Here is a 22,782-nt window from a genome sequence, read left to right as displayed (position 1 = left end):
TAGGGTGTAATCCTTTCTCTGGCTCACATGCTTGTGCTGACAGGTTTGCTGTGTGCTAGGCATCCTCAGTGTACTCTGGTCTCTTTTCCTTCCAGGATGGCACACTCTCTGAATGAATGGCTATGGCAGCACGAGTTCTGGCTCCCCCCAGGAATTACATGGGAGGACATGAAGGAGTCTGAAGACATCCACTACCCTAAGCCTCGTGATCTCCTGCTCAGCATCCCTTTTGCCTTAATCCTGGTTGTCATTCGATGTGTCTTTGAAAGGTAAGTTCTTTAGTGATGTTTGGGGTGTTTTGGGGATGACAGCATCATTGCAGGTCCAAAACATGGCTCTGTTGTCTGGACCAGTGCACGATTGAAGAGAACCACAGAAACATCAGATCATAAATTCTGCTGAGCCAGATATTTCAGGTCTTACTTTGCAGCTGTATTTATTTTATTTACTATTTATTTACCAGATATTTCAGGTCTTACTTTGCAGCTGTATTTATTTACTGAAGAAGCATGTTGAATATAGAGCATTTACCCTTAAGGTCTAACTATAAGCAGTGTAACTTCCTACACTTGAAACAGGTAATCCCTAGTATTAGTTTGTGCTTGTGCTTCAGAATGCAGACATACTGTTTCTGTTGTACATTGCTGGCTATTTCTGGGTCAAGTGAAGTGGAATTAGTGTTTAGACTTCCTAAATACAGCTAAGTGCCCTCTATCTCAGAAAGTGGGGATCTGGGATATCTCACCGGACAGGGGAGCCTAAATAACATGCATTAACATAAGCTTGTGCCCTCAGAACCAGCACTGCATAGCCACATGAACATATGCATTTCAGTCACCACAGTTCAGGATTCAGGAGTGTAATTTCCTTCGGAGCACCATGCAGGGAGAATTGTGGCTGCTTTCTCCAGGTCAGGGCCTGCTGGAGCCACTTACAGTGCTGGGCTGCCAGAATCTCTCCTCCTCTTCCCCTGCTTTGTGGCTGCTTTTTGCAGTCTTCCAGTAACAACACAAGAGTTGCTGTGGTTTTAGAATCTTTTTGGCCGGAGCCATTTGGAAATTTTACTCTTCAGTGAAGAAAATTTGGGAATTATGGCAGAGGCACAGCTTGAAATCTCCCAGTGTTTGCCAGGTGGGTTTCATGAAGGTCCTCAACTGGTGCTGTTGATATAGGCAGTTTAGCCATTGTTTACTGTTGGTGTGATGTGATTTGTATGCAGATCAACTGAAAGTTACCATAGTGTCATCAACTGTCAGGGCTGCAGAGTAAATCCGCTTTCATGATTTTGAAAATTACTTAAAATAGTCTTTGCTAGACTGAAGAAATCCTATTCCTACCTGCTGTCTGAAGAGGCGTTCCTTTAAGGGACGATGGCTGCTCCAAAAATGTTGGCCCACAAGATGAGGAAAGGATGGTGGTGGGATGGCAATAGAGGTTGAACCTCCCCACCAACATCCCATTACGTTTTGCATTATGTGTGTGACAGATAGCAGGACAAGGGCAGTCTGATAGAATGGTGTCTGACATGGAAGTGGATGAAGCAGGGGGGGTAAATTGAATTCCTCCATGAGGAAAAAATGATACACACTGATGTTCATCAACATTTATGGAGACCAAACAGTGGATGTGAGCACAATGAGGGACAGGTGGTGCATTTCAGCAGTGGAGGCATTGAGGTGGGTCACCTCTGCCGTTGAAGATTTGTGTGAGTGCAACTTGCAGATATTGTTGGCAAAAAGGCACAGCTAATGGTGGTGACTGTGTTGAGAAACAGTGTTATGTAGCTGAGAACTTGCTCTATCAAATAGAGCTATTGTGCTGTCTGTAACTGTTGTAGTATCCATGGAAATAAATGGGAGGCATTACTTTTGGAGCAACCTACATAGTTTAGTCAAAGATGGTGGTGGTGGTTTTTAGGAAAAAAGTAAAAAAATTAAAATTAAAAATCAAAAAACAGTCTGCACAAGAAAATGGAAATAGACCTCCCTGTAGGCTAGTAACAGATTTCTTCTATGGATTTTCTGTGACACGAGCACATAATGGAAAAGTTCTTTGAAGTAGATTCTAAACTCTGTTGTGAGAATGTTTTTATGTAAAAGTACTGGCATTCAAGTAGAGTGTTATTAAAACCAAATGCATGAATGATTATTTAAAGAATCTTTTTATGATGATACTTGGAATTGTTTGTAAAGAATATGTTTAGGGTGCATTCCATAAATTCTGTTGTTTTTATCCTCCACTTACTTGAGGACATAGGTGTCTCACTTACCTCCACTCATGTTTGAACCAAGCTGCAACCATTAAAAGAGAAGTCAGTCACATTTCTTCCTTGCTGACCTGTAGTCTTCTTTAGGTAGGTGATGTCAGTTGGCCACTTAGACATGCTTGGAGAGTGAAGCTAGACATCAACCTCCATGTTCTGCATTGACCAGAATTGCCCCGTTCTGGGCTCATGAAGACAGAGGAGCCAGACTCTGCTCAGTGATGCCTAGTGGCAGGACAAGAAGAGGCACTGAACACAAACTAAAACACATGATATCCCATCTGAATATAAGAAAACACTTTTTTACTGCAAGGGTGGTCAGATATTGGGACAGGTCACACAGGAAGGGAACACTCTTCTTCTGTGGAGAAAATCAAAGCCCCGCTGCACGCTCAGCAGCCTGCTCTCACCACCTCAGCCTGAGCTGCAGAGCTGGACTGTGTGGTATCCTGAGGCCCCTTCCAGCTCTAACAGTTCAGTGCTTTTGTGACTTTGTATTCCTCTTCCTCCTGCCACATAGGTCCTAGTCTGCCTGAATATCTTTTGTCTCCTTTAAGATACCTCTGACCAGATAAAAAGAATTTTTTTCTTTCCTATCCAAACACTGCATCAGCTGGGAGGGTTTCCATGGGCCTAGGCCTGCTCATGCATTTTAAAGCTGTTTTAATTCACAAACTTCATTAAATAAAAGCTTCTTGCCACACCCTTTAAAAGATAATATCTCAAGCCCATTTTACAAGTCCAGGAAACCTGTAATCATGCCACTATCTTACCTATGCAAATTACAAGCTGATGTTCTGAGCCATATTCTTGTTTGTCCTAACTCTCTACAGGCATTTATTTCAGCAGGAAATTTTCACATTCTTAAATCATTACTGTTTCACAGTCAATTCATCCTGGAAAAGAAAGCCTCCTTTAGTGTGAATCAAGCCCACTGTCTCTCGGTTACATTGCACAGGTGGGCTAGGATGGTTTAAACTCATTGGCAGAGTTTGGAGAAAAGCAGGCTGAAAGGATGTGTAGTATTTCTCACTTTCCATGCAGATGGCTCTGACTCTGTAGCTTTGCGTGTTTGTGGATCAAAATGTGATTTTGGAGAACGTAAATAAGCTACAAGATTGGTTTAAATGGCTTTCCCTTGGCCTCTGTCAATTTATGCTACCCTTATGACTTGTAACTGTGCATCCGGTGTAAAGCATTTCTTTTGTTTGAGTATGCTCTCTGTTTCTGGTGGTTCCTGCTCTGGATTTCAGAAATGCTCTGTCAGAATTCCAAGAAAATTCTCAAGAGGCAAGAGAAGCCCAGAGGAGGTTCTGTGAGCCGTATTTCAGCAGCTGCATTGGATGCCTTGCTTGGCATTTCTTAATGGTACCATCTTATGGTTTTGGAGTTCATACCTTGGGAGTTTTTCTACCTGCTGCTACCTGGAGTGTTTTTTCTTTTCCTTTCCTTGGCATGTATGGGCTGAACTTGGACAAACTGTGACAAAAACATCCACCAACCAGTTGTTGAGTGGATTAGGTGGCGGCTGTGGGAAGTGGAGGAGCTGGGTGGGGCCTGGGAGAGCTGAGGACACTGTGAGTGCAACCCTGGAGGAAAAAACACTTTGTGAAGCAACTCCTCTCTGAGCTGCTGTGATCTGGGTAAGGTGGGAAAATAGGGGGTGTTCAGGGCTGGTGAGCAGCATACAGCTGTTTGTCTCCATGTGCCACAATACTGAGGCAGGTCAGAGAACCACAGAGTCATTGAGGTTGGGCAGACCAATAAGATCATCCTGTCCAACCAGCAACCCCCGCCGGTGACACTCGGCCATGGCACTCACTGCCACATCTCCATGTTTCTTGAAGACTTCCAGGATGGTGACTCCGCTGCCTCCCTGGGCAGCCTGTTCCAGTGCCTCACCATTTGTTCTGAGTGTACAAATAAATGAAAATTAATTTATTATAAATAAATGCTTCCTGATATCCAAGCTGCACCTCCCCTGGAGCAACTTCAGGCCATTTCCAGCTGCTGAGGGGGGTAAGTAGTTCTGTACTGACACAGGAGAGGAGCTAAAACTCGAGAACCTCTCCAGTTCCTCTGATTGTGCTTGTACATATGAAGTGTGTTCTGGACCCATAATTTGGAGCCAGATTTTAAACATTTGTGTGCCTTAACAGAACTTTTCCCTTGGTGGCGTCAAGTGGTACAACAAATGACAAAGTCAAGAAACAGCAACCTGGAAGATTCATTTTGGGCTTTAGGAAGAACTTCATTCCTGGGAGGATGGTGCAGGCCTGGGACATGTCACCTGAGACGTGGAGAATCTCTGTACTTGGTGTCCTCAAGACTTAGCTATGGTGTGTTTCCAAGACTTCATGTTGAAACCTCTATTGTCCTGATTAGATGTTAGCAATGGTCTCCCTTTGAGCAGGACATTGGACTGGAGAAATCCAGAGGTCTCTTTCAGCCAATGCTAGTTTATTGGGCACTGTGACATACTTATACCCATCTTTTTGTGATAATTGGCAGCCCAGCAGGCTCTGCTTTTTACAGATTTCTGCACAAGCTCAGATCTAGGTAGATGCTTGAGCCTTAGCACAATTCTGTATACTGGTGAATATATCATACATGTGAAAGTAGGATGCTGAGCTGGCAAGTGTCCTATGTCACTGCCTATTATATTGTCCTTTTCTGTGCTCCTGTCCATGTTTTCGTACAGGACACTGGTGCTCAAAGGTTGATTTTGAGTCTTTGTATCCCATACTCAAACTGTAGTGTCCCGACATCACTCATAATTTCCTGTAGTTGCATTTAAAGGCCAGGGTTTTAGATGCATCGTATTTGTTTCAGGTGTTTTGTATCTCCCTGCAGCTGTAGTTTAGAGCTGTCTCAGTGACTCTTTTCTTAACTATATGGGAAAAACTTGATGATTTTGGAGCTTATGACATTAACATTTCCTCAAGACCTTTGTGCTTCCTTTGCACAAAGGGGAAGATGAGTGCCTCTTAGCTAAATTTTGGATGATAAAAGAACTGTTCTAGTGAATGGTGAAAAAAGCTTTTAATAGGAGAAAATGATAGAATAAAACACAAACCTTACATTTTACAAAGCGATTCAATATTCTTGGTGATGTGGCAACATCAATTTTTAGGCACAAGTACAGACGCTGAAATTCTGAATTGTGAAACAATTTTCTGAAGGAAACTAGGAGCTAAAATAGGCTCAGAATTACACAGAGCTTTCTTCAGACCCACTGTAGGTGTTACTGATGTGAGAATACTTCAGTCTAAATTTGCTTTTTCTGTCCATTAGTTTCTACTTGGACTGGCAACTTGGGTGTATTCAGGTGCTACACAAATAACGATCATTAAACAGTACACATCAAAATCAAAGCATTCTGACTGAACAAAACCCCAAGGAGTCTCAGGTTTTTAGTTGTCACCAATACAAAAATACAAGACTCAAAAATTATTTTATACTTTAGAAATCTTCATGAAATCATAGAGCCATTGATTCTCATTCAAGTTAACTAAAATCAGCTTAAATAAATTATCTATACTATATAAGTGCATACCTGTTTGTGTGTATACAAGTGCACTTCATACGTTTGTATCAGTTTAATTTGGACTGTATAGCATTGGTAATAATTCAGCTCTCATTTAAATATAACTCCGTCAACTACATTGATGTCTTTAAAAGTGCTTATCATTGCCTGTTTGCAGAATGTCTTTACTGAGCAGTAGCAATTTGATCTTCCCAAGAGCAGTGTTCTTTTGTAGAGTGGGAGAAGTGTTATCATATAACTCCTAAGAGCAGGAAGGCAAAGAATTGCTGCTAGTGATGCTAGCAATTGCTGCTCTGCCCTGGGCAGGGGGATGGTAGCAGTATCATTCATGGTTGCCAGAACGAATGAAACAGGAAAGCATGTGAGCTGCTATTTTTGTGCAGAGTTGGATTGCACTGAAGATATTTCAGGAGGAGATTTCAAGCACTATTTCTGCATTATTAAAATGTTTCAAGTTGTTTCCAGCCTGTAATGGACATGGCTGGATATGGCGCATCCTACTGCTCATTTTGAATGGAAGCTTAGCTTTGCTTCTGCTTGTTGCTCTTTCTGTAGCCAAAATGTCACCAAGATTTTGTGGGTAGTGAGTATGAACCTCATTCAGTTCAATTCAGAGTTTGGAGATGTTGCAGAACAGACTTTTTTTTAGGCTGTCTCCTCCAGTTCTCATTTTCTACCCTTCCATAGGAAGGGTAGAATAAATTTACTCTGGGTTTTCTATCCTGAACTTTCTTACAGAATGTAGACACTTACAAGCCAGAAAGGTAATGCTAATGAAAATAACATTTGAGGTTCCTGAACACTTAGATCCTCACGGGTGTATTGCTGAGAGCCAGTTCAGAAGCAGTGGGGAACCAAGGGTGAAGGACACTGATGAATGTCTTCCTTAAAATAATTAAAATTAATTAAAATAATTAAATACTCAGTGGAGCTTTAAGCTCCAGAAGATGACCTCCTGGGAAACTGCAGTCCTGTTGGCCTCACCTCTGTTCCTGGGAAGGTGATGGAGTGGCTTTTTCTGGGTTCCATCTCCAAGCAAGTGGAAGAAAATAAGTTTGGCAGAAGTAGTCAACATTGTTTCACCATGCTTGACCAACCTGGTTGCCTTCTGTGGTACCATGACCAGCTGGGTAGATGAGGGGAGGGCAGTGAATGTTGTGTACCTTGACTTCAGCAAGGCTTTTGACACCATCTCATGTAACATCCTTGTAATGAAGCTTAAAAGGTGGGATAGATGAGTGGACAGTGAGATGGATTGAGAACTGGCTAACCGGCAGATCTCAGAGGGCTGTGATCAGCAGAACTGTCTGACAGTCTGGTTGGAGGCTGTAACCAGCGGTGTTCCCCAAGGGTCAGTGCTAGGCCTGGTCTTTCAGCGTCTTCATCAGCGACCTGGATGAAGGGATGTGCACCCTCAGCAAGTTTGCTGATGGTACAAAGCTGGGAGAAGCAGCTGACACAGCAGAAGGCCATGCTGTCATTCAAAGAGACCTGGGCAGGATGGAGGGGGCAGAGAGGAACCTTAGGAAGTTAAATGATAACAAGTACACAGACCTGCACCAGGGGAGGAATAAACTACATGCATCAGTACAGGTTAGGGGCTGCCCTGCTGGAAAAAAGCCCTGAAGAGAAGACCTAGGTGTCCTGGTAACCAAGAGGTGACCACGCACCAGCAGTGTGCTCTGGTGGCCAAGAAGCCAATGGGATCCTGAGGTGCATTGCACAGAGCATGGCCAGCAGGGCAAGGGAGGTGCTGCTCCCCTCTGCTCTGCTCTGGGGAAGCACAGCTGGAGCACTGCGCCCAGTGCCGGGCTCCTCACTTCAAAAAAGACAGGGAACTGCTGGAGAGAGCGCAGTGGAGGGCTGCAGAGACGGGGGGGGCACAGAGCTTCTCCTGGTGGGGAAACTGAGAGCCGTGGGGCTGGTCACCTGGAGAAGGCTGGGAGGGACCTGACCAGTGCTGACCAATATCTGAAGAGTGGTGTTTAAGTGGATGGAGCCAGGCTCTGTTCAGCCATGCCCAGTGAGTTCCATCCACACATGAAGAAGAATCATAGAATCACAAGGTTGGAAACGACCTACAAGATCATCTAGTCAAACTGTCTCCTCATCACCACTGCCACCATTAGCACTAAAACTAAAACTAGCACTAGAACTGCGAGGCTGGCAGAGCCCTGGCACATGCTGAACCAGAGCAGTTTTGGAGCTCCGTTTGGAGATAGTTGAAAATCTCCTGGATGCTCTCTTGTGTTCCTGCTGTAGGGAGCCTGCTTTAGCAAGGGGTTGGTGTGGGGGATCTCCAGAGGTCCCTTCCCTATGGTTCTGTGATTGAGAACAACTGGTTTGGGGTATTTTATCCCTTGGTTATGACATTCCTTGAAAGCCGGCAGAGAGTCTTCAAAAAGCAAAGGAAAGCAAAGGAGTTTGAATTCTGGAGCAAGGTTGCAAAGAGGCATGGGGAAAAGACAGCTCTGCTTCTCTTTTATGTGTTTAATACAGCTGGGTGCGTGAAAACTGATACTGGACAAACTATCTCAATTTACAAAATATTCAAAATTATTTCTTTGAAGATATCTTTTAATTATTATTATTTTAACTTCTGGTTTTTGTTGTTTGTTATTGTTGTTGTTGCTCCTGAGCGTTCAGTTGCTTGTACCATCTGTTAGAAATAAGTAGCTGAACTGACACCTTTGATATTCTTGTAAATCAAGTAGCACAGAGTGATTAAAGTACATTTTGTGAGAACTACTGTTATGGCTCAGTTCTGAAATAAAGAGCATTTGAACGCTGCATTGGAAAGAAAAAAAGAAATATCTCTTCACTCAGTGTCAGGGCTGCTGATTTCTATGAAGTGTAACCATCGAGGACTCCAGAAATAAGTGAGAGCATTAACTCCTTGCTATTCTGAATACAGTGAGGGAGTCAGACCTGCTAAAAATTAGCAGTTGAAAGTTACTGTGTTACACCCACAGCCATTAGGTTAGCATAGAGACTTGTGATGCATTGTAAGCCATTGAATGAGTTAGAGATAATGCATTTTGAATTACAAAATCTTGCAATTTGCAGAAGAGGAAGAGAAAGGAAGTTTCAGCTGTGGAGCTCTCTGTGTCTGCAGTGTCCTTCCTTAGGCTGCCTCTGTGCTTCAGCCGCAAGTTTGACATGGAAAGAGCCCCAGCAGAGCAAATTGTGGCTTCTGAAAGCCCCAGAGCTCCTTATCCCAGAGTCCAGTGGTTGGGAGACTGTATCCTACAGATTATTAATGCTTAACCAATTAGCCAACCAAGTTCTATTTAAAATTAGAGAAATCCTCACAAATGATTTTCCTGCTCCTTTCACTTCAGGATGCAGTGTAAAATGGTAAGTGATGTGCATTATCTCTCAGCTTAACTGGATCCTGGGATTCTGGCATCCTCTGACATTCCTGAAGGCCTGAAGATGTGATGAATTTGGTTATTGCTTTTTTTAAAAAAAGTTTATGAATGTGATGTATTTAGAGGTGTGCAGTACTTAGCTCGGGTCTGCTTTACATTTCCTTCATAGAATCATGGAATCACATGGTCGGAAACGACCTACAAGATCACCTAGTCCAACCGTCTCCTCATCACCATTGCCATCACTAGCACTTCAGACTTCTGCTCCAAGCTCCCATTTTATGCTCTAAATTACCATTTCCCTCAATTAAAAAAAAATATTTTGATTCCTTTGTGTATCTTTGTGACAGATTCATACGGAGTGAAACTGATGTCATATAAGCTGAAAAGTGAGTTTAATGAAAGGTTAAATGATGTTTCAAACAGAAAAACTGTAAGACAGATCTCTCAGTTCACATCTTGGCAGATGCTGGTTAAATGTACCTGGGGGAGTTCAAGCATTCTGAACATTAGTTTGCATTCTGTTGGAAGTGACACGTTCATCTTTGTTGGCTGCAACAGCTTCCTTAGCTGCAGATAAAAGGCTTAGAGATTTGCTCTCAAATCTTGTTCTAAATTCATGCTCCATCAACACCAGGCTCCAACAAATGCATCATAGTGAAGTCCAGATCAGTAATTAGGTCAGATGCTGCTCCCTCACAGTTAAAAATCAGCAGTGATCCCAGTTTTCATTTGAACCATCTCCTACTGGCTGGAAGCTTCTGGTTAGCTTCTAATCCAGCTTTCTGATTTATTTCCGATCAACTTGGCTTCATAAGACATCCAACTTCTTTAGCTTTGGCAACCTCACTGTAAGTACACATACAGAAAGAGTATTGATTGATGTGGTTGTATTTATGCATGAAGGTTGTGGTGTAAATTTCTGTAGAAACAAAGCCCCTTAGAAACTGCTGAGCCCCTCCCTTAAGATGCAAACCATGCCATTGATTGTATTATTACAGCAGGGTTTAATATTTGAGTTAAAACCATACAGAAAACATTGCACCAATTGTTCACTTTGGGAAAAGAATAGAAGAATAAAAGGATAAAGGTCAAATTTATGCAGTATCTGCTAATAAGTGCTCAGGTACAGTCAAGATGAGCGCAGTGTCACCTTTATATCAGAGTATAAAGCAACAGACCATTGTACAGCCCAGAGCTCTGGATTTCTACATGAGCTCAAGGGGCACATGGGGATATGGGTGACCCCATCCCCATTGCTGCTGGGTGAACATCCTTTCTCTTCTGAAGTGGGGAATTTGAATGCTGAGCCTCTTTCGTCATCAGACGGAGAATCCAGCTGATTTAAACACAGTGGGTGTTTGTCACCACTGCTGTTATCAGTGCCTGGAAGCATGAATTGGGCACGTGAGAAAGAGGAAACTTCTCTTCAAGCTGAAAAGCAGCTTCTGTCTTCCCATGTTCCTGTGATGCTAAATGATTTTGTTCTCCTTGCTGCAACAAGTTACACTGATGCTAGAAGACCAATAATAATTAATGCAGTTTGTGCAGAATTCAAGGTAAATACTGCAGCAAAGTGCTGTTTAACTAATGCTTCATTTAAATGCATATTCACACTCAAAGACGTTCTAGCTCATTCAGGTGCTGCCTATTTTGTTCCAGCTGTAACTGGAACTGTCTATTCACTTTCTGTGGTCCTGTGCTTTGAGTCGGCTTGATTTTCAAATGCAGAAATCAAAGGAGAACTTTCTTGCATTTTATTGGAGTTCAGACAGTCTCGCAGAAAGGCTGTGGCATCTCCTTGTAAGGAGGTATCAGTAGCTGCTCTGCCAGGAGTGCACTGAACCTTCTAACCTGGCTGTTGGGATTGGTTCATCTCCAAGAAAACCTTCCATCAGGATCACAGCTCACCCTTTTTCATTGCACTGAACTACAAGGGTGGTGATTCCTGTGCCAGCTCTCCGTGTAGAGACTGTGTGGATGGTTCCTGTTTTGACCTCTGTCCACCATCGTTTTCAGGGACTCGTTCCCATGGAATCTATATCCTGTAACATGCGCTTTTTATGCCCGCCGTGTGGTTTAAGGGCTAGGAAGTGAGTGTTGGTGCCCCCGAGGGCAGGCTGTGCCTCAAGAGTTCTGTACAAATTTTTTTGTCGCTCCTGGTCTGCATGAAGCCATGGCTTCATCTCTCCCTCTCCACGTTCTACTAACTGTTAAGCCAAAATAGTTGTGTTCTTCCTATCATAGTTCATGTGGAAATAGTTTGCTCTGCTTCTTCCTCTGCCAGATTGTCATGCAAGTATTGGTTTGTGTATTCCCAGAAAATGTTTGTGCATTTGTGCATCACATTATGTGGGTAAAGAGTCTTTGGGCCCTAATTACAAAGCGTATGTAGTGAGTACAGGGAATTCTTCTTTCAGTTTAGCAGCTGCTCTGTGCTTGATCTTCCAAAAATGATTCAATACAAGGGGCAATAAAATGGAACGTAGGAAATTCCATACAAACATGAGGAAAAAGCTTCTGTACTGTGAGGGTGACAGAGCACTGGAGCAACCTGCACAGAGAGGTGATGGAGTCTCCTTCTCTGGAGATATTCAAAGCCCACCTGGACTCAGTGGTCAGCAGGGGTCCCTTCCAACCCCTGCGATTCTGTGATTCTGTAGCAGGAGGTGCTTCAGATAGCAGTGTAGTTTATCTTTATCCATAGTGTTTGTGATTCCTGCACTGACACTGTGATATTTTTATACACGGAGACTGATAATTGGAGTATGTTCCTACACACAAACAAGAGTTTACAGATAACATATCTTGTTACTATAGGCAGAGAACAAATGCTGCGTCCTGAGCAAGTAAGAGCTGTTAAAATAAGCCTTACAAGAGGGAGAAGTTTGTTCCCTAACACTCTTAACATTTGCCCTAGAACTTCTCTGCCTTTTTGGGCAGCAGCTGCTGACTGCAGTGTGAGAAAACATGCAGCTAAGTTTGTTACTAGCAATCTCCCTTGACTGAACTCAGGATGAAGTCTTAGGAGACTTGCAGCTCACTGTCATAGCACAGCTCAGCCCAGTAGTGCTGGGTGAGCAGAAAGGCACTGAAGATCAGAGGGAAGGGAGACACAGCCTCAAGAAGGTGTCTAGCTTGGGAATCCTGAGAGATTATCTCAGTCAGAAGTTGCAGTTATAATGCAAGAATTACTGTCTCAGCATGGGACCTGCTCTATTTGAGAGTCAAACTGCATGCAGACGATTTAAGAACAGATCATTAATATGAATGACTACAACTGTTCTCCTTGCTTCACACAGTCTAATGCTTCCTTCAGGTGCCAAGATCCATAAATCTGCTGATTTCTGTGTGTCTTTGGTAACTACATGGAGCAATGAATTAGTGGCAGCTTCCAAGAACAGAAGGCACAATAAACTGCTCCGAGTTTGTGACTTGACATTGACTTTAGCCACTGTATTGCAGGGAGAACTGGAATAGTTCACTTCCTGAGTCCTTGTAACATTCCTTCTTCTCAAGATGAAGAAGGGGTGGGAGGAGGATTTGGCATCTAGTTGGCCTTTGACGAAGGGAGCTTCCCTGCTGATGCACACGATAAAGCAAAAAAATACCCCTCTGTCCTCTTGTGCAATAGCGGAAGAAGAACAAGCTTTGCAAGCTCTTTAGCCATTTAGGACAAATTTTATTGGCCTAAATTTTATATTAAGGCTTAGGACCAACATGTTAATTTACAGAGGATCAAATGCTAGGGAGTAAATGAAGAAATTTTAAACACAGTCTTACTCACAAATGAAACATATTCTTAACAAGTGCGCAAAAACAACAGTGTAACTCTGATTCCTATCCATATATGTATTTATATTACTTAGCTGTCATTGTAAGACTTTACAAATTTATTATTTTAATGAAATTAACATACACTTGTTTAGTACAGTAGACAGAATTTACCTGGAAATTCAATCAATATTTGAGCATTTTCCTCCAAATGGAATGGTATAAACCAGAAGGACTTGGGACAGATGTTCCAGAACACCCTCCTTGAGCCACGATACTCCACTGGCTGCTACTGTCTTATATCTTCTGAGTCAGAGGATAGAACTACACCAAAGTGCCCCACATTCTGGAGAAAGTCTTCACCACGAGCATACCTGTTACCTCCTAATTCATTGATTTACCTTTGTTCAGACTCCCCGAGTGCAGGGAAGAATGGGAGAAAAATAGCTTTATTTTAGTTTAGCTCCAGTTCCTTCCTCTACCTGCCTGCCTCTGGCATTCCTCAGGTCTATAGGGCTGGAGGAGGCTGGCTGTTATGCTGTTGAGATAGCTTTCTCTCCATGTAAGCCTGTTAATTCAGAAGTAACTGAGCATATTGCCAATGAAAGGTGAACAACTGCAGCCCACTGAGTATAACTCTTCTCCCAAGTAAGTAAATTTTGAATAATTTCTATGTCTATAAAAGAGGAAGTGCCTGTTGATGTGAACTGGTGCATTTCTCATGGGAGCAGAGCAGTAAATCAGGATTATTAACAAGAAAAATCATAAATTTTATCTCACTTTTTCAAATGTAGCTAATGCAGAAATTTCCATGGTGATAGCTGTGTGGAAGATGTGGAGGGGTCAAGATGGCAAGAAGTTATTGATGGGAGATAAAAGAGCATTAGAAAATGTCTTAAATCTGGACTGTTTTTAATGGCTCTTTAAACAGACTCCTGGTTCAGTCAGAATGGTTATGTCTCTTCTTTAGGAGGGTTGTGGCAGTTTATTACTCATGCTTTGTGCGTTATAAGAAAGAAATATTGTTCATCTGCAGAGAATATATGAACTCAGAACCAGGAAAAAAGATGGAAGAGAAAACCCTTTTCAAGCAGCTTATTTGAAAATGCGTTTATTTGCAGTTCATTTTCCACAAAGATTTTTGTTATTAATCAGAAATTGAAACGTACCTGAGAGCATCTTCCTCTTAGGTGCTCTGGGTTGGTTGGTTTTTTTTGGTGCAGAGGTACAAACTGGCTGTTCTGTACAACATAGCTGTGATGATAGCTTCTGGTAGAATTCTCCTGGAACCATGTAGAAGAGATGTCAAGAGCACAGAGAGCCAACGCAGTGTATGAGGCTTCAAGGAAATGTGCAATTCCAAGGGTAGAAGTTGCAGCAGTCACTGGCTGTTGGTGCTGGAAGATACTGGCAGAGTTGTTTGAAATTATCCTGTAGAAATTCTTAACCCTTAGACCCTTAGAAATTCTGTAACATTTGTGGAAAATAAACTCACAATAGCTAAATTATTTTGTTTCATACTAGCTGTGGAAGCCTCTGCAGGTGAGGGATTATGGATTTATGCCCTTCATTATTGATCCATTTAGTTTCAGTGTCAGCAGGTTTTGCACAAGACAGTTTGCTCATTGGTGATTACTGAATAAAATGCCTTAGTGTGAACTTTCTTTTGTAAACTTTGGAGGAGCTATCTTCACCTCAACCTGACTGAAGAGGAAACAGGTTTGAGTTGAGTCATGTCACTGACTGTGGCTTGCCTTACGTAGCTATGGAAACTGTCCAATATGGTCTTCAGGCTCTCTTCTTCCATATTTTAGCAAGCTGTGAAGATTCCATTGATGAGACGATCCCTGGCAATTGATACCATGGACCTGTGATGTTGAAATCAGTACAAGCACCATTCTCTTAGGGCTGTGCTTGGAACAAGATTAAACTTAGAAGTGAGTCAGAGCACGCATCCAACATGTACAAACATCCCTTTGGAGGAATTTCAGGGCTTGATTTCCCAATAATGTCCATAAAACTAGGATTGGTCCTATAATTGATGGTTAAATTCAGTACCTCAACAACAAAGTAATTGGAACTTTGGTTACTCACACCCTGTCTTCTTCAGCTGCAACTGGCTTGTTTTTGTTACAGTGAGATTTTATACTGTGGCCGCGACAAAACATTAAGAAAGAGAAAATAAGCATTAACCAAAATTAAGGATAATTTAAATAGCTTTTCAAACTTGTTGGCTGCCCTGACACCCAGCAGAAACATTCTCTTTCCCTTTAATCTGTCAGAAAAATTTCAGACCATTCTGTTTCCATGAGGGCCTATAGGAAGCTGCAGTAAGGTTCTTCTTAAACAACAGAAACTGATTACATCTTCATTTTCAGAGGAGCTTGAATCAACCTTCTTGGAAAGCTAAAGAGAAGGTAAAAAACAACAGCTGGCCATTCAGAGCTGGCCATGCAAAGAATGTTTGAAATCAACTGCTACACAAAGAAGCCAAATGTGCAAACCATTTTGTGTTTTATGGTTTGATGTAATACAAGCTGCAAAATTCTGTATGTAGTTGGGTTCTTCAGAAAATTGCTTCTGATACCTGTTTATTAATTGATGATACAGGTTTTTGAAAATTAAACTTCCAGAAGAACCCCCTGATAGGATTTTTGATCTATAATAGTCCCTGAGCACATGAACATTTGGAGTATAGTCTGTGTAGCTAGAAGAGGTAACCACAGGCAACCAGCAAATCACATACTGTTTTTAAGTAAAACACTTTTAAAATACCTGCATAGCGAATGTTCCACAGCTTGTTTGCTGCTGTGGAAAAGAAGAATTCTTGTTTGATATCTGAATCGTTTGGGATAACTTACCAGAGGAGCTGCCTGAACAGAATTAAGTCTGGCCAGGCAGGCAGGCTTGCGTCTCAGTACTTGCTGCATATTCATCAGCTCACAACCACTGTCAGCACTGATTTACAGTTGATAACTCAGTGACCATTCAAGTAAGCTTTAAGCACTCTGAGCAAAATAAAAGATCTCCAAAATGCAGAAATAAGGTTTCCCAGACATTTTGCACATTTCATGTTTAGAAACAGGAACATATACCCTTGGTGGAAGAGGATCAGGTCAGGGAACACTTAGATGCTTCACACCACATTATTACTTTGTGCCAAGGAATAGAAGAAGGTTTGTAGTGCAGAAGTTGAGTTGTTGAGCACAGGAAGTTTTGTCATCTCTTGGTACTTTTTCCTTGTTATACAGATGTTTTTCTTTGCATTGTTTCACTTTGAAAGAGTGAAGGTGCACAGGTAGCACAAGTCCTTGTGGTTAAATATGACGTTGCTGTGCCCTTTATTTTCTCACAGTTTGACTTGCCATAGGAAAAACTGAGGAACATTTTTCCAATGAAGACCAAGCGGTCTCCTGTTTCATCAGGAAGTCTTTTTCCATTAATTCTGCATGTCTCAGTCTGTCTTTTGATCCTGAGACAAGTCCTTAGTTCAAGTGAGTGCCCTTGTATGACCACATAAAAACTGAACAGCATTTCACAGAATCACAAAATCACAGAATATCAGAAATTGGAAGAGACTTCCAAAGATCATCTAGTCCAATCCCCCTGCCGGAGCAGGAGCACCTCGATTAGGCCACATGTCTGTGTGGGATGGGACCAGAGATGTCCTGAATGTCACCCAAATGTTCCCAGTGTTACTCCGATGTCCGTCCTCATGGGATGGGCCATGATGTCCCCAGGGTCACCTAGATGACCGCAGTGTCACCCTTGTGTCCTTATGGGGTCCCTTCATCCACAGGGTCACCCAGATGTCCACATGGGATGGGACTGAGGGGTCCCCACTATCGCCCAGATGTAAACGTGGGATGGGACACAGATGTCTCTGTAGGACCCCACTGTCACCTAGATTTAGGCCTTACCATCAGTGTGGCACTCTGCATAAGCTTCAGATAAGCCAAAAAGCAATGGCAGGGATCACAGCTGTCTCTGCAAGCACTGACAAAGCAGGACGTAGTATTTCCAAACTCATTCAATGTTGAACAGAGCTCAGACCTGCAGAATACAAGTCTTGCTGTTTCTGCTGCAAGGTTTTGTACTTGTCTTCCTCACCTGATTGATCTGATACTTGTACTGTGACTCGGAATTGTAGGAGGCAACTGTAGGAGGAAACCGTTATGTACGCACAATGTTTTACAGTGTTACAGCATTAGAAATCACTGTTCTGTTCTGGGCTGAACTTTTGTCTTTTCTTTTGCAGAGCCATAGCCCTGCCTCTCAGTGCCAAACTTGGTGTGAAAGACAAGTTGAGACCTAAAGCTCAGCCCATCTCCATTCTGGAAACATTCTACACTGTGAATTGTAGGAACCCTAAAGAGGTGAGTCCTTTTTTCCTTTGCTTTCCTCTAGATTTAGCCCCTGTCTATTTGCCTAAATGAAATCACGTTTGGAATCTTGCATTTGAACACTCAGCAGACCATAAGGAAACACTGTAGCACTGGCCTCCTGACAGCAGTGTACCGCAAAGATCATCCTGCAGATGCTGTAAGTCATCAGTTCTGCTTCTGAACATGTGGGAATAACAGCTTTCCAGGGACAGCACTCAAAAGAATTGAATCTCAGACTTGTTTGGACAGGAGACTTCTCTCCAAACACCTGTTTGCTCTTGTTTGCCTTGTACGTGGCTTTTCTTCGTGTATTAGCAAATTGCTGTCATATCAGCTCACTTGAACTGACTTTCCCTTGCAGCTTAGCACATGTGGATTGCATGATTCTTTTAGTTCTAGGAGGCAAATTGTTCTGTTGCTATACAATCCACAGTTTTTTTGATTGATCTTTCAGGAATCCAATTAAAATCTTGTCTCTCATCAGAGACACAATAAGGACCATCAGAATACGGCAAGCACAAGTAGTAGATAGTTTTCCCATGAGAGAGAAAAAGGGTGATCTTGGCAGGATAATTTGGAATTATAATGGCTGTGGCTGAGGAAAAAAAGCATTGGCAGAACTGCAGATATTCTGTATTGGGATTTAACCTTGTCAGTTAAGTCCCTGGATGTAACTCTGTGTTGTAGGTAAGGGAATTACTGTGGTGAGTTCAAATATCAAATTGATGGCTAGCAAAAGCTCCCCACACCACTATCTCACTCTCTCTCATCAGAAGAATGAGAGGAGAAAATGAGAGAGAAAAGGACTCAAGGGTTGAGATGAGAACAGGGAGAGCGCTCACTAATTACAATCACAAGCAAAACAGAGTCAGCATAGAGAGATTAATATAATTCATTGCCTATTAGTAACGGCACAGAGCAGAGAGAACCAAAAGCAAACTAAAATACCTTTACTCAAACACTCCTCTACCTGCTCCCCCCAAGCAGCACAGGGAGACAGGGAATGGAGCTGTGGTCAGTCCATGATGCTCTATCTCTACTGCTCCACCTTGGTCACTATCTGCCCCTGCTCCATGTCGGCCCCTCCCATGAATGCCATCCTTCCTGAACTGACCCTGCATGGCCTTCCACAGACTGCAGCTTTCCAAGCACTGCTCCAACATGGGGCCCCATGAGTGGCAGCTTGTCCAGCCTCCCTCAAACTTATCACCACGGGTGGCAGCTCCGGCCCAGAGCTGCTCCTGCTGGGTTCCGTGGGCTGCAGTCTCCTCCAGTCCACATCTACTGCTGCACCGTGGGCTCCTCCATGGCTGTATGTGGAGATCTGCTCCATGCAGTGCCCGTGGGCTGAAGGGGGATAATGTGATCCACCATGACCTCTCCTGGGCTTCAGGGATCTTCTACTCTGCTTCTGGAGCTCGTCCTGCTCTCCTTCTGTGCCTACTTCGGTGACTGCAGAGCTGCTCATCTCTGTTCCTCTTCCGTCTCTTTCAGTAACAGCAGTTTTTCCCTTTCTTCAGTGTGTGTAACAAGCATCGCTCACAGCTGAGCTCTGGCAGTAGCAGGTCCCTTTTGGAGCAGCTGGATCTGGATCTAATCCGACGAGGGGCAGCTGCTGGGCTATGCTCACAGAGGCCACCTCTGCTAACAAAACCTTGCTGTGTAAACCCAATTGCAACATTACCTTTCATCTCCTTTTTGCAGGCTGTCTTGGCCTTGAAGCAAAAGCTAATAGCCACTACCAAGGAGTAGGGATTCCAGTCCCACTGGACAGTCCTAGTGCAAACAAGTTAATGCCTTGTCATGGCTGTTTCAGCATGTTTCATATGGCAGTGGGGCATATGGAGCCCCAGGACATTCAGCAGCAGCTTGAAAGTAAAATAATAGAGGCTAAAGTAAGAATGCAGGCATTCATCTGGATTGTGCAGCCAGCCTCTTTCCCTAGCAATGGGAAGGAATGTTCTCAGGATCACTTGCCATGGTCTCCGACCTTCTCTGTGCCTGTCTGAGAAATTTGCACATTTCTCAGTAGAGCTACTCCTGTTGCAGAGATCTAACTCAAGGCCTGTCTCTGCAGGCAGACTTTCTATACAGCTGTTACTGCACCCCAGTGCACTGAAGGAGCAGAAATCTACACTTCTGTCCTAGGAAATCTGGGATATCAGAGTGTATCTGGCTGTGAGACTTCTGATCTCTGTGAGACTTTCAGTGGTGAGTGGAGACAGGACAAGGGGAAATGGCCAGAAACTGGAGCATAGGAAGTTCCGCACAAACATGCGCAAGAACTTCTTTACAGTGAGGGTGACGGAGCACTGGAACAGGCTGCCCAGGGAGGTGGTGGAGTCTCCTTCTCTGGAGATGTTCAAGACCTGCCTGGATGCCTACCTGTGCTACCTGGTGTAGGGAACCTGCTTTGGCAGGGGGGTTGGACTCGATGATCTCAGGAGGTCCCTTCCAACCCCTACAATTCTGTGATTCTGTGATATCAGTGTGTCACAGAGCAAAACTCTGCAACCGGCCAATGCCCTACTCTCATTCACCACTTGCATCTCAGCCAGTCTTTTGGCTTCCTTCCCCTCCTGTGAGCTCTCAGAATCCTGCTTATATGGCAGCTTTTATAAGATGTAATTTTGCTGTTCTCAGCAGCCCTCACCTGGAGAGGGATATCACTTCATGGAGCAATTGGAAAATTGAAATCACAGTCATCTGTGTGACTCCACCCCAAGAGCACTAGGTAAAAGTAGAAAGAAATATATTTGACAATGGTAGTGGACACAGATCTTTACAGCACTCTCAGGGTATGTAAAGCACTGTATGTGAGACCTTTAAGGTGAGTGCATTCATTGAAAGCCTATTGCTTTACTAAGCTATCCTTGATGACACTTTCAGAAGGAATATAGAAAATGATGAACAACTTCTGTGTCGCGCAGCAAACTCTTTAGGAGCCCAAGGGCAAGAAGGAAGGTAATTGCAGTATTTCTGTGAGTAATCCATTGAATTTACCACAAAAGGAGAATAACTGGTAGGAAAATGATGTTGCTCATTACACTGGTCATGTTGTTCTCTGATACTGGATAGGAATGCTGAAAGACTTGACAAGATCCAGTGTAGAACTTTAAAAGTTATTTAAGCTTCAGTAAAACCTTATTGGAGTGACAGATTTAAGGGACTTGGACACTAAAGACAAATGAAATAATTCCAGAAGAAACACCTGTGAGAAGAGACCACAGTTTGAAACTCTAAACCTGAGACTTTGTCATAAAAATTAAAATGTAAGGTTTTAACATTTAGCATTAATAACCATTTGCTTGCAAGCAGAAGTGAAAGACTTTCTGTTACCTGAAATCTCTCTGCTAGGAATGGACAGCTTGCTGAAAGATGCCTTAGCTTGAACACACCTGGGCTTGCCCAGAACTTCGGCGATGTTCTGTGATGGCCCAGACCAGACAGCCCTGGAGCCTTCTGACCCTCAAACCTGAATCTGAACCCCACCTCCTCACCTGTTTTCCAGGGTGAGCTGATCAGTTTAGCCAAACAATGTGACCTGCCAGTGAGAAAGGTGGAGAGGTGGTTCCGACGCCGGAGGAACACCGACCGACCGAGCCTGTCGAAGAAGTTCTGTGAGGCCTGGTGAGCAGGAGCACAAGCTGTGAGCTGCAGGGCCTCTTGCTGGCTCTGAGCTTGGCAAGCATCTTGCTGCCTCCAGCCTGCCTGCACTCATCCACAGAGAGCTTCCTGAACCTTCTCTGCCCCACTTGATTCTTCTGTGGCTCTGCTGCTGCTTACCAGTTCCTGAATTGTTCCTTGCTTCTCCCCTTTATTTTCATCCCCAAGATTCCTTTTACTCCTATCTCACTTCATGCTTTATAGGATGCCTGTTTTTGACTTCGCAAGACTGACACTCTGCTTTGAAACATAATATCTGAGAAATTCAATATTGTTTTGCTTCATATTGCTTCCTGCTGCTTTGCTACTGCTTCTATGATGCCAGAGCAGCCTACCATTGCCTCTCTGTTTCCCTCCCATTTGCTTCACTGCAAGCTGATAAATGGAGAAGGCTCAGGGGAGAGCTCATTGCAGCCTTCCAATACTTGAAGAGAGCGTATAAACAGGAGGGGGAATGGCTGTTTACGAGGGTGGATAGTGATAGGAGAAGGAGGAATGGTTTTAAACTGAGACAGGAGAGGTTTAGGTTGGATATTAGGATGAACTTTTTCATGCAGAGGATGGTAACACACTGGAACAGGTTGTCCAAGGAGGTTGTGGATGCCCCATCCCTGGAGACATTCAAGCTCAGGCTGGATGTGGCCCTGGTGGTAGCCCAGTCTGGTGGTTGGTGACCTTGCACATAGCAGGGGGGGTTGAAACTAGATGATCATTGTAGTCCTTTTCAACCCAGGCCATTCTATGATTCTATCATGATTCTGCTGCATCTTTCCTGCAGCTATTTTCCACAGTGCTACTTTCAAAAGTCACAGACACTGGGCTAGACTGCATTTTGTTGGCAGCTGACTCTCAACTTCCCTGAAAGCCAGAAAGTACAATCCTTTTATAATGTCAGGAAAGAGAGCTTGTACAAAAGATTTTCGTGGGAGACACAAGCAGGTCTGGCAAAGGAGGACTATAATTGGACTTCTCACTTTTTAGTTACTTCAACTAATGCAGATTGAAGTGGTAGCACAGCAATAGTCCCAACAGACTTGTGGTGGCTGCATGCTTGCATGTTCACTGCTGCCCTTGGAGGTGCTGGTTAGCTGGCCGGGGGCAGCCTGTTGCACAGCTAAGGTCAGAAGCTGTGCAAGTCTTGGAGCTCCATGACTGTCCATCCTTGTCCCCATGCTTAGACAGGCTTTCTAGGCTGGGATTTCCTCCTTGCCAGAATCTAGATGAATTATCATCAAGGCCATTTTACAGCAAAAAATCAGACTGTAAAGCCCTTTAGAAAACTGTTCTACACTGATGCCCATATGTATAACCAAGATGTTATAATTGCAATATAATCAAAAGAGTAAGGCAAAAGCAAACAAGGATCGCAAAAGAGAATAAGTAGAAGAGCTTACCCTTGGGTTGAGCTCACTAGAAGATACCAAAAGAGGAGGATCTCCAGAAGAGATCCTTCCCCTCTGGTAGCCAGCTCTTAAATAGGTCCAGGAGGGGTGGAGCCTGGCTCCACCCCTTCCGGCAGCACAGGTGAATTGCCTTCACCTGTGCTCCTCTGGCTGACTCAAGGCTCACCTCAGGTGATTAATCAGAGGTTCAGGCCGTAACTCAGCAGTTCCCATACACCATACCCCCGTGAGCATGCCCCAGCTATTCCCCAGTCTGTGTCTTTGTGATTCTGTCTCAGGACCCCACTTGATCCTCATGCTTGTGCAAAGGCTATGAAAATCTCAACCTAAGGTTGTTACAGATGTTAAGATCTGAGAGGTTATGCTCTGTAAT

General features: G+C 43.5%; 1 protein-coding gene across 3 annotated transcripts in view; it reads left to right on the top strand.

Annotated features, from left to right (window-relative positions):
- The window catches only part of CERS4 (ceramide synthase 4), a 60,751-nt gene that overhangs the window by 21,867 nt on the left and 16,102 nt on the right, over positions 1-22,782 (top strand). For all 3 annotated transcript variants that reach the window (XM_042886869.1, XM_042886871.1, XM_042886870.1), the window contains exons 3-5: positions 96-269; positions 17,214-17,331; positions 20,852-20,970. In XM_042886869.1, the coding sequence (XP_042742803.1) occupies positions 96-269; positions 17,214-17,331; positions 20,852-20,970 (411 nt within the window). The remainder of the gene's footprint in view (positions 1-95; positions 270-17,213; positions 17,332-20,851; positions 20,971-22,782) is intronic.

This window comes from Lagopus leucura, unplaced genomic scaffold, assembly GCF_019238085.1.
Source record: "Lagopus leucura isolate 7727_CA_CO unplaced genomic scaffold, USGS_WTPT01 Super-Scaffold_100064, whole genome shotgun sequence".
Classification (NCBI taxonomy): domain Eukaryota; kingdom Metazoa; phylum Chordata; class Aves; order Galliformes; family Phasianidae; genus Lagopus; species Lagopus leucura.
The sequence above is the reverse complement of the archived record's forward strand: the minus strand, read 5'-3'. Positions and strand labels throughout refer to the sequence as shown.